We start from the raw sequence: 11,914 nt of genomic DNA on the forward strand, positions 1-11,914 counted from the left end.
CCCTATCAGATCGCAAGACCTTTAAAGTTTTACCTAGTTCTTTTAAAGCCATAGCAATGAATTCATTGAACTTCTTAACAAATTCTCAGAATTCCTATGCTTTACGTATTTACATGAGTCTCTAGAGCAATCGTCGATGAAGGGGACAAAATACTTATAACCACCCCTCGCTTGAACATTCATTTGTCCCCAGACATTTGAAAATACTAGCCCTAGTGATTCTTTGGCCCTTTCTCCTATCACAGAGAATGAACGCTTTATTATTCTGCCCTCGAGACTAGATTCACAAACAGGTAGGTCACCCTAGGTGAGTTCCCTCAAAACCCCAGCCTTTGTTAGTTTTTGAATCCGATCTAGCAAATATAACCAAAGCGAAGATGCCAAAGGTATGTCATTTCTAAAATTATTGACCTTTTGTCATTTAATGGTCCTAGATTTAGCTATCTTAAACAACTCATTAAAACATTGGGTTCGTTTACATTAACGTTAACGTTATTTAGAACATAGGGTTCGTTTAGTTGCAATAGGTATAGCCTTTTTTTCGTACATCCACCCCACAATTCACATCCATTGATAGAAATAGGATTTTATTACTTGTGAAAGTAACTACAAATTGTTGTTGATGTATTAAGAAAAACTAAAATTAAAAATTTCCATTGAAAATCGGAATAAAAGAAACATTGTCTTAAAACAATATATTTATTTCCAAAATTCATTCAAGCTTATCCTTTTGCCTTGTTTGATATGAACAACCCTTGATGGATTACAAGTTGTGTCTTTTTATCCTTCATGGCTTTCCAAGTGCTAAAAAGTTGTAAAAAGGTACATGCATATTTAGTAGATTTTGATTCAGCGTTCCAATACCAAAGTATCATCCTCTAAAATCACATGAATCCAAGACAAATTTTGTTATCTTGGGTTCTATATGCCTTGAGTTCCGGGTAATCTTGCTCCAATTCCCAATCTCCTTCTAGTTGGAAACACTCCCCTTTAGTGTACTTATAATCAAGTCTTGCTCCAAGATGCTTTGCAACATGTGGATCCTTTCCAGTAGACTTCTTATTCTTTTTGTTTGAATTTCTTTATCATTTTCTCTTCGAAGAAGAAGCTTAAAGAAACTTCTCCTTGAACTTGTTTGGTAGTATTTTCCTTCTTTCCTTTGCTCGAACCACCGTCAACAATCCTCTTTGAAGGATTTGGTAATCGTTGCATAAGAAAAATATGAATATCTTTGATCATCACGAACTTGATGTTCTCCATAATCAACACCATGTTGATGTTGGACAAACATTTCGTGAGGTTCTCACCATAGAGAAACCTTTTAGAGATTAGAGAGAGTTTGGGATGGGAAGCCTAGAGCTACGATTATCAACTAACTAGAAATCAACGCATTGCTTGACAAACATTTATTCATTAAATTTTTAGAAATAGCATAACATACAAAACGTTTTGAGATAAGAAAAACACTAAATCATTTATCTTCTATTTCTTAGGTACTTTAACTAGCCATGAATATAATGCCCCGACTATTTCTAAGACCTTGGACCATTAAAACTACTAAGACATAGCCACTATTTTGAATACATACATCAAGAAATAATAGAACTTTATTTAAAATCCAAAATAAGGTACGAAATACAAAATAATATTTGGGTACCCACTGTTTAGTACATAAAACATAAAACATAAACTTTAATCAATTGTTTAATCCTAAGTGCGAAAATACATAAAAACATAAATTAAAAGACTTGAAAACAACGTCATCCTTGATCTTCCATTAGTCCATTCAATCCATCCATCTCTAATGCACATGCCAAGCTGCCACGAATCTGTCTCGCCTTCCAAGTTCATTTTCCTGCACCATCTAAAATAAAAGGGATGAGCCTAATGCCCAACAAGGAAAATCTACTTAAAACATATATCATAAATCATAATATCATATCATAAAACATATGATGTAGAAACGTATATCATATAGGACTACAATATTAATGGCCATTAACTCATTACTATGGTATGTGATAAAACTATCTAGGTCCTTAGTCTACTAATTGAGGTAGGTTAGAACACAAAGTAGTATATGATAACCCATCTAGGTCCTCTATCTTCTAATCGAGGTAGGGTAAATTATAACTCTAATCCACGAAAATGATAAAAATCTTGGGGTTTGATATCTAAGCAACTATAAGCCCCAAGTGACTACAAAACGTATTTATACATATATAAATAGCACATATTATAGCATATAAACATATCATAACATATCATGTAAACACATATAATCTAACCTATTTTCCATACCAAAAGCCGGGATATTGGAGACAAGAACATGATTGGAAAACTCCTAAAATCAACAGTAAAAACCATGAGTTTCTAAAGAAAAGGGATGAAAAAGAGAACTAAATCATCAAGGCAGAAACTTACCGAAAACCTTAATGTTTCAAGGAACTTAAACACCTAACCAAAAGTCATAACAATGAGATAGGATCTAGAACAAAATAAAAGAACTATGATAGATTAAACCTGAGGATAAGAATACCATTGATGATCTAGAACTCCGATCTACACCTCAATACAGAAAATTCACTTTATCTTACTTCCTAAGTGTTTAGAAAAGCTTAGTTTGGAAAAGCTTTTATCCCAAAACCCAAGTGTTTTCTCTCTAGAGTAATCTTAGCAGCTTGGAGGCTCTGAAGAATGCTTGAATGATGAGTGAAATGGCTTAGTACTAGGTCCTATTTATAAACCCTTTAAAATGAATATAAATTGAAAATATTTGAATTTTCGTTTCAATAGATGCCCAGAACTCGGTCAAAAACGTTCAAAAGCAAGTCCAAGTGGTTGAGGGTTGTTTCTAATTTACATTCAAAATGATTTCAAAAATTGCTCCAGGAATCGATATATCGCCTACCCTAGGCGATATATCGCCCCTCCCTATGCCCCGAGCTTTCGTGCTTTCGGTCGTGCGAAGTCGATGTGTTTTCTGTATCTTCCGTAGGCAATATATTGGCCCCTATAGCAGCGATATATCAGCATACGTTGATATATCAAACACATTTTTGTACTCCTTCAACTTATTTTGAATTTATTTAAATATCTTTGACTGAGTAAAATGTGATCCTAACAGCTGCTAGAAGGTTCTATAACTTCTAGATTCATCCTTTATTAAATTATTCGTCCAAATTGCTTAAATCCTTAATAAACGTGCTTGTGACAAGTGTCACGTTCTTATTAATTCTATCTAAACCTTAGGTTATAATAACAAATATATCTAGGACTAGCTATATTAATCAAAAATTATGTTATAATTAATATTTCTAAACTATAGGTTAAGCTTATAAATTCTATAACTCTTTCTATGAGTTTCCAACTAAGTCCCAGCTTGAACCAATATCCACAAAAAAATAACTTACTACTAGCTACTACTACTACTATCTAGCTAAGTAAAATTCCAAGATGCTACAATTCTCCCTTACTTAAAAGAATTTTGTCCGCGAAATTTACTTACCAAAAAATTTCGGATACCATGCTAAGATGACTTCCTCTAACTCCCACAGTGCCTTCTGTATTTAACTATTACTCCACAGGACCTTGACTATTGGAATACTCTTAGACCATAATTCCTTCATCCCCTTCTCTAGGATGCTAACCTGTCGTTCCTATTAACTCAAGTCTTTCTGGAGTGCTATCGTATCATACTTGAGGATGTGAGATGGTTCTAACACATATCTACGCAGCATCGAGATGTGAAATACATTGTGGCTATCTGCTAGAGCTGGTGGTAGGGCTAATCTATATGCAACTATTCCCACCTTGTCTAATATCTGAAAAGGAACTATAAACCGGGGACTAAGTTTGCCTTTCTTTCCAAACCACTCCACTTCTTTCATAGGAGATATCTTTAAGAAGACTTGATCTCCAACTTTGAATTCCACATCTCGCCGCTTGGCATCAGCGCCACTGCATCCTGAGCCTCTCTAACAGCTTCGGGTCCAAGAAGTTGTCTTTCTCCTACCTCATCCCAAAGTAACGGCGATCGATACTTCCTTCCATAAATTAACTCATAGGGTGCCATACCAATCGTTTCTTGGTAGCTATTGTTACAGGAGAACTCTATAAGTGGAAAATACTTACTCCACGATCCTCCAAAGTCTAGTACACAAACGCGCAACATATCTTCTAAAATCTATATGGTACGCTTGGACTGACTGTCGATTTGAGGATGAAATATCGTACTAAGGCTTAACTTGGTACCTATGGGTTGCTGCAAGCTTCCCCAAAATCTTGATGTAAACACTGACCCTCTATCTGATACTATGGTCTTAGGTATTCCATGCAGTTATACTATTTCTCGAACATAAATGTCAGCGTACTGGTCCGCAGTGTACGTAGTTTTCACAGGCAGGAAGTGAGCTGACTTGGTTAGTCTATCTACCACTACCCAAGCCGAGTCGTGCCGCTTATTTGTTCGTGGTAATCCTGTCACAAAGTCCATGGCTATATCCTCCCACTTCCATTCCAGAATACTAAATGATTTCAATAAGCCTGCAGGTCGCTGATGTTTTGCTTTCACTTGTTGGCATACTAAGCATTTGGATACATATTCTACTATGTCTTTCTTTATTCCTTGCCACCAATATAGTGCCTTAAGGTCGTGAGTCATCTTGCTCAACCCCAGGTGAATTGAGTATGGGGTATTGTGTGCCTCTTCTAAAATCTTCATCTTAATTCCATGGTCATTCGGCACGCATACCTGGCCCTTATATCTCAAGAACCCCTATCCTGATATAGAGAAATCTCTGGCCTTGCCTTCTTTGACTGCAGCCACACGTGTTACTAATGTGTCGTCATGCCCTAGGCAATATATCGCCCCTTCCTATGCCTCGAGCTTTTGTGCTTTCACTCGTGTGAAGTTAACGTGTTTTCCGTATCTTTTGTAGATGATATATCGACCCCTATAGCTGCGATATATCGACATACATTGATATATCAAACACGTTTTTGCACTCTTTCAGCTTATTTTGAATTTGTTTAAACAACTTTCATTGAGTAAAATGTGATCCTACAGTTGCTGGAAGGTTCTAGAGCTTCTAGATTTATCCTTTATTTAATTATTCATCCAAAATGCTTAAATCCTTAATAAACGTGCTTGTGGCAAGTGTCACGTTCTTATTAATTCTATCTAAACCTTAGGTTATAATAAATAATATTTCTGGGACTAGCTATATTAATCAAACCTTATGTTATAATTAATATTTCTAAACTATAGGTTAAACTTATAAAATCTATAACTGTTTCCATGAGTTTCCAACTAAGTCCCGGCTTGAACCAATATCCAAGAAAAACTAACATACTACAAGCTACTACTACTACTACTATCTAGCTAAGTAAAATTCTAAGACGCTACAATGAACCCATGTGTCCTATTAGGCACGTGGGTCCCCCATACAACCCTGGGGTCCCGGCACGCATACTACCCAATCAGTCCAAAAAAAAATTAAAAAAAATATGTGCAGTTTTTCAATCTCAAAACAACCCAAAAACAACAAAATTATTGCAAAATTTATATAACAAAACATAAACATACACCAATAGTATGTACCATCCAATTGACACCCTAACATATCAATCAATTTCATATATGTTGATTTATGAAAATAAACTAGCACTCTATGGCTCTGAGGCGAATTGTAGGATATACATATTGCATGTTCTTTATTTATTTTCATGTAATTTACATATTATCAAACAAACATGAGAATTCCTAGAACAGGCTACTATGAAATTGACGCAAAATAGAATTAAGTATAGAAACTTACATATACGCAGCGGAACTGGAACAACTCCTTCCTTCAATCTCTCTAACCCTTGATTACTTTCTATAGCAGAGTATTATCAAGAGATTGAACTAGATCACCAACACAATCTTCCTCACCAAGCCTTTGATCAACCTAGAACTAGTGTGGGCTGGTTCTCAACACATGAAATAGAGATCTAGAAGAGATAGTGGCTAAGAAAGGATTAGACTGTCTAGGTTTTCACTTACCCAATGAATCAACTGAGACTGACTTATAAAAACCCTAGATATCATATTCCTTATATAGGCAACTTAATGGGCTTATTTAAATTTAAATTAATTACAAAAATAAAAGCCTTTAGCTCCCACAAATGAACTTGGGCCCAATCTCTTTGTTTTGAATTTAAATCCTAATTGGGCCTAAATTCAAAACCTTTTATTTTTTTAATTAATTAATTAAATCCTTATTCAAATTAACTAATTATAATTTGAAACTTGATTTAATATTATTTATTTATATTGACGCCAATTTATCAATATTAATAAATTTACCCAAAGATTCTCTTTTATTCTCTAAATCTCATATCTTTGTAAATTTTGCAAAATTGACCTAGTCAACTTTAAAAATCCTAATTGATAATTAAATCAATTAATTGAGACATTCTAGATGATTACTCAAAGGTGATGCGGGGACCATGGATCCATCAAATCATGCTTCAATAAGTTACCGTGAATTTATTTACGAATAATTTTACTACCTTATTAATTCATCACAACTCCATTATAGACTCGGAATTGAACTCTTGAATTCATAGAACGTATTTTTCAAACCATAAATATGTTATACATTGTTATAACCATTATAGTTAGTCAATCCTCTATCGATGACTTTCTAACAAGCTGGGTGTAAATTACCGTTTTATCCATATCAGTATTTTATCCTTAACTCTCACTGAGTTCCTTATAAATGATATTTCCATGAACTTAATCACATAAATGAGATCTCAATCATTTAACCTTTTGAACAAAGCAATCAAAGATATCATCTTTTCACTTCTCATATAGAAGTTATAGATTTCATATCTATGAATAATACTCCCACTCAATTACACTACTAAATCTCCAAGATGTAAGTATGGGCTGGACTGTAGGGTAAGCTAGTAACGAACAAGTCAAAAAATTTAAATAATATAATTAGCAAAATATTAGCACTCATAATTAAGATCGACTTAACCTATGGTCAACGTTGTGACATTAATTAGATTCGATAACAATGATACTTATTTATCAATCAATAATCAATATCTATCCTAGTCTGATGAAACCAAATACATCTGATCTTATCTACTTGATAAATGCCTTGGACAAGACATCACACCCCGAATGTGTAAGTAGATCATATCGTACATTACCTAATCAGTGAAAATCCAATGCACTGATCTAAACTTAGGACTTGTTCTTTTGAACATATAATTACAATTAAAATCCACTGTGACCTAGCCACTATAATTGTAACTATTCATATGTTCAGGATTTTATAAATGTCTGTATTATTTAAATAATCATGTAATAAAACAAGCACGCAACACAATTATCAAACTAAATGACTTTTACTAAGTTTATTAACAATATGAAATCGTGTTTACATGTCCGACATCGTTTTATAAGGGCTTAAAACCCAACAGTTTTTTGAAGTGGGCCATCAAACTTAGTCAGTTTGAGATATTATACAAGTTATGCATAGCGATCAAGGGCCAAGTGCTCGCTGATTTTGTGGGAGAAGGCACGGGTTACCGTGACCACCCAATGAAGAAACCAGTGCAGGAACTGTGGAAACTCTTTATTGACGGATCGTCCAACAAGAATGAATATGAAGCTGGGATAATTCTAATCTCACCTGAAGAGTACTGATTCCATACAACTCAGAGGTTCAGTTTTGATGCATCCAACAATGAAGCAGAGTACGAGGAATTTTTGGTTGGAGTTCGAGTAGCAAAAGAGGTGAAAGCAAAGGCAATATAGTGCTTCAAGGATTCTTAACTCATTGTTAATCAAATATTAGGGGAATATTAATCTCGAGGAATCAAAATGTTGGCTTATCTAGTTAAGGTTAAATATGAATTGTCTTAATTTGAGTTCTATTCCATCGAGCAGGTCCCCTGAAAACAAAACATAAGTGCTGACGCTCTAGCTCGACCCACAACCACTAAATAAGCAGACACATTAAATATGGTCCCCATAGAATTCTTGGAATAACCAAGTATCAAGGAAGAATTAGTAGAGGTCGAAGATATTTGCACAGAACCGACCTAGATGACTCTTATTGTCGAGTACCTTACGATCGGTAAACTACCAGAAGATCGAAAGAATGCAAAAAAATTATTGTACCAGGTCCCACAGTATATTATGGTCGAGGGAATTCTCTATAGTCAATGCCATTAATTACTCTTCATGCAGTGTGTTCTGCTAGAGGAAGCACAGACCATCCTCCAAGAAATACACGAAGGGTTTTGTGGAGACCACGCTGGGTGGCAAAACATAGCTCTAAAGGTATTCAGGCAAGGCTATTTCTGGCCTACACTCAAGAAGGACTCAGCCACGTTTGTCCTAAAGTGTGATAAGTGCTAGTGTTTGACCACTATTGCTCGAGCAGCACCCATGGAATTAACCGTGATTTCATCGCCTTGGCCATTTGTTCTATGGGGATCAATTTAATCGGCTCATTTCCAGCTGGAAAGGGAGGAGTTTGCTATGCGGTTATTGCCATCGACTACTTTACAGAGTGGGTTGAGGTCGATCCCCTAGCGACTATAACCTCGAAGAGAGTCCTAGATTTTGTCAGGAAGAACATAATATTTTGTTTTGGACTCCCAAAAAAGATCTTGTCTGGCAATGGAACTAAATTCGATAGTGACCTTTTCACAAATTTTTGCGAGAAGTATGATATAAATAAGAGTTTCTCTTCAGCAGCATGCCCTCAAGCTAATGGATAGGTCAAGGGAATGAACAAAACCCTAAAGGTGAGCTTAAAAAATTGACTAGAAGAAGCTAAGGGGCTATGGCCCGAGCAGCTCCCACAAGTACTCTGAGCCTACCAGACCTCACATCGTTCCTCCACTGGGCACACTCCCTTATCTTTAACTTTTGGGAGTGAGGTTATGCTCCTAATCAAGGCCTTAGTGACGTCGCATAGGCAGAAAACTTTCGACCAGGATCAGAATCATGACCTGCTTAATGCATCCCTTGACCTAATCGAAGAGCAACAACAGTCTCAATTTCAGCTCACCCATTACCAGCAGAGAGTTACTCACTACTTTAATTCGAAATTCAAAGGATGTAGACTTTAACTGGGTGATTTAGTACTCTGAAGGGTGTTTTTTGGCTAACGAAGATCCTAAAGATGGTGTATTGGGAATGAACTTGGAAGCACTCTACCAAATTGTGGAAATTTTGCATGTAGGAACCTTCAAACTAGCTCGGTTAGGTGGAGAATTGGTTCCACAGACCTGAAATTCTCTAGATCTTGAAAAATACTATCTGTAATAGGACACTTTTGCTAGATTTTAATATTTTTAGCATATTTTATTCCTTGTAAGGCTTGTTTATAAATGCAGTTTTATTTTGATCAAATTGGGATTATAAAGGGTTGCTACATATTTGAAACATGGCACCAATATTCTTGTAATTTATCATGAGCTTATTTTGTAAAAGTGATCTAGAATATACATAAATTTTGATCGCTTGGGGGGGGGGGGCATATAACCCTCGAAGAGTCTTTGAAATATTCAGAAAATTTAGATCAAATTTGCCCAACTTAGAATTTGGAAAATTTTTTACTCTACAACTTTTTAAAGCTCGAGTTTTCGAAGAAATTCCGAATACGAACTCAGTTAAGAAAATTCAAAGTAAAACAAAATCTAGAATTCAACTAGGTACATGAATCATGGATATAAATAGGTCCAAGGCCTAATTCTTAAGAGTTATAATGCTAGTAGGAAACAAAACTTTTGGATATAACCAAGTCATTGGCCAGAATTAACTGTTTGAGCCATCAGGCATTTATCTCGTTCTAAAGTTAACCCCTATGACTATGCAAATGTACAAGGACTTTTTAAGGTTCATGAACATGGCTAAATAATAGATAAAGGGGAACAAAAAATATATTAGAAATAAATAAAACATGTACCAATATAAGTATGTGTATAACTCAAGGAAAAATAACCTCGAACTAAGCCCGAAGGCGAATGCCTCAGCTTTTAAAGCCTGGTTACAAAGGGTTCAAAGAACCTAGACTGAAACATAAAAATAAGAAAAAAGAAGAGGATGCTCTAGACATCACTGGGCTCCAGCAAATTTCTCATTTGATGTCACCTCTTCATCACCCCCACCACCAGGCCTACAAGCCTCCACGGTCTCGGCAGGCTCTTTCTATAATCGGTCTTCGAACTTGGCGTGGTATCACCCCCAAAGTTTTGCATCCAAGAATGAGAAGTCTCCTGCCTAGTTGTACACCAAGCACCAATAAAACATTTCCTCCAGAGATCATGTTGCCTCAACAACCTCCTGCTTGGCCATCTCAGAATCATGTTTTGCTTTCTCATCAACCTCAGACAACCTCTTTTTAAGCACGTCGACTTCCTCGAGCTTCTTGTTGAGTTCATCGATCTCAAACTGTAGTTGGTCTCGATGCTGGCTCACCTCTGACACGTGCCATGGAAATTCGTTCATTTTCTCGAAATGCCTTTAGGATGCTCATAGCCTCCTCCAGGGTGGCCCAAGCCTCGTCCCTTTTAGGTTAGATTTGGGCGATGCTGCGAATTTGTTCTAAACAAGACTGTAATGAACAAAAATAGCAGGGTTAGCTCGCAGAAAGGAGGGAAACTAAACAAAAAAATAATGTATGTAAAAAGAATAACTTACTGTCAGGGTCATTCCCAAGGCTCCTCTATGGCTCTCAGGTTTTTGATGCTCACCTGATTGGCATGGCCCATCAGGTGATTTACCATCTCATGGAGGGGCCCATGAAGTGCCTCCAGAATCCTCCCGACCTCGAGCGGCATAACTCGAAGCTGTACAGGTGGAGCCTTGCCTTGCACAACTTGAGGAATCAGAGTAGGTTTTGAAGGAAGAGGTAGAAGGTTTTATTGAGTTGTAATTGTTGTTACTCAAGATTGGTGCTGCTTTGGTTGCTGCTGTTCTAGGTGGAGTTGGCACCTTTATCTTTTGTAGGGGACTCTATGGCAGCTCCGGCTCCAAAGGTTGTTTTCTTTGATACTCTTTGCTTCTTGATGACAGGTCTAGCTCCTACCTCAGAATGCTTGAAGGCACTCTTTAGGTCCATGTTTTTGTCTGCAAGAAAACAAGCAAAAAGAAATAAGTAAAGATCATCCATGGATTAAGTCACGATAATAAAAGCATAAAGGGGAAACTCATACCCTCCAAGCTAGAGGAGGAGAGGACTATAACTAGCTCTAGATTCTTATCCGGGTTGGACTCAACCTCTATATCACAAAAGGGCAGAGGTGGGGTGAATCTAAAAGGACTATCTCGCAAGGCTCACTAGGTCCAGGCACCTCTACTGGACTAGGTTCATACTCGGGTTGGGAGATGCCAAAGGCAAGACTACCCTGGTGAATGGAGTCCCAGGTTAATAGGTTGGTCCCATACTTGTTAAAAATGTTTGGCCTAAACCTAATGTTATTGTCTACTATTATAGTGTATTAAAGGAGAACTAGGTTGTGGCAGACTACTAGATGATCCACGCACTATTGAAGCGTGACATCTAGGTCTGGGTCTACATAATTGTGGCTTACGACCCGTCTCGAGTCATGTCTAGCCAAAATAAATTTGGCAGTAGCTCAGTTTATGTCCTTATCGTTATTACCTTGGCTGGAGGTGCCAGGTGCTGCCCCCAACTTTGCTCGCCCTTGTCTTCCCTCAATTCTCGGGGCCACCACAGCAAGCCTCTTGTGCACCAAGGGTGCAACCTCCTCTTCTTCTTCTTCTTCCTCGACCTCCTCAACAACCGTTGGACCAAAGTGGGGTATGAGGGTCTCGTAGGTGACCTGCTTGTCTGTATTTTTTTTCTGGGAGGAGGAGCTTGCTAATGGCTTCTTC

At 36.9% G+C, this 11,914-nt stretch overlaps 1 protein-coding gene across 1 annotated transcript in view; it reads left to right on the forward strand.

Annotated features, from left to right (window-relative positions):
* LOC133785121 (uncharacterized) overlaps window positions 1–9,307 on the forward strand; it is a 46,312-nt gene extending 37,005 nt beyond the window's left edge. The window contains exons 3-5 of the mRNA XM_062224376.1: window positions 7,724–7,810; window positions 8,255–8,347; window positions 9,158–9,307. Of these exons, the coding sequence (XP_062080360.1) occupies window positions 7,724–7,810; window positions 8,255–8,347; window positions 9,158–9,307 (330 nt within the window). The remainder of the gene's footprint in view (window positions 1–7,723; window positions 7,811–8,254; window positions 8,348–9,157) is intronic.
* The last annotated feature ends 2,607 nt before the right edge of the window (window positions 9,308–11,914 follow it).

This window comes from Humulus lupulus, chromosome 6 (genome assembly GCF_963169125.1).
Source record: "Humulus lupulus chromosome 6, drHumLupu1.1, whole genome shotgun sequence".
Taxonomy (NCBI): Eukaryota; Viridiplantae; Streptophyta; class Magnoliopsida; order Rosales; family Cannabaceae; genus Humulus; species Humulus lupulus.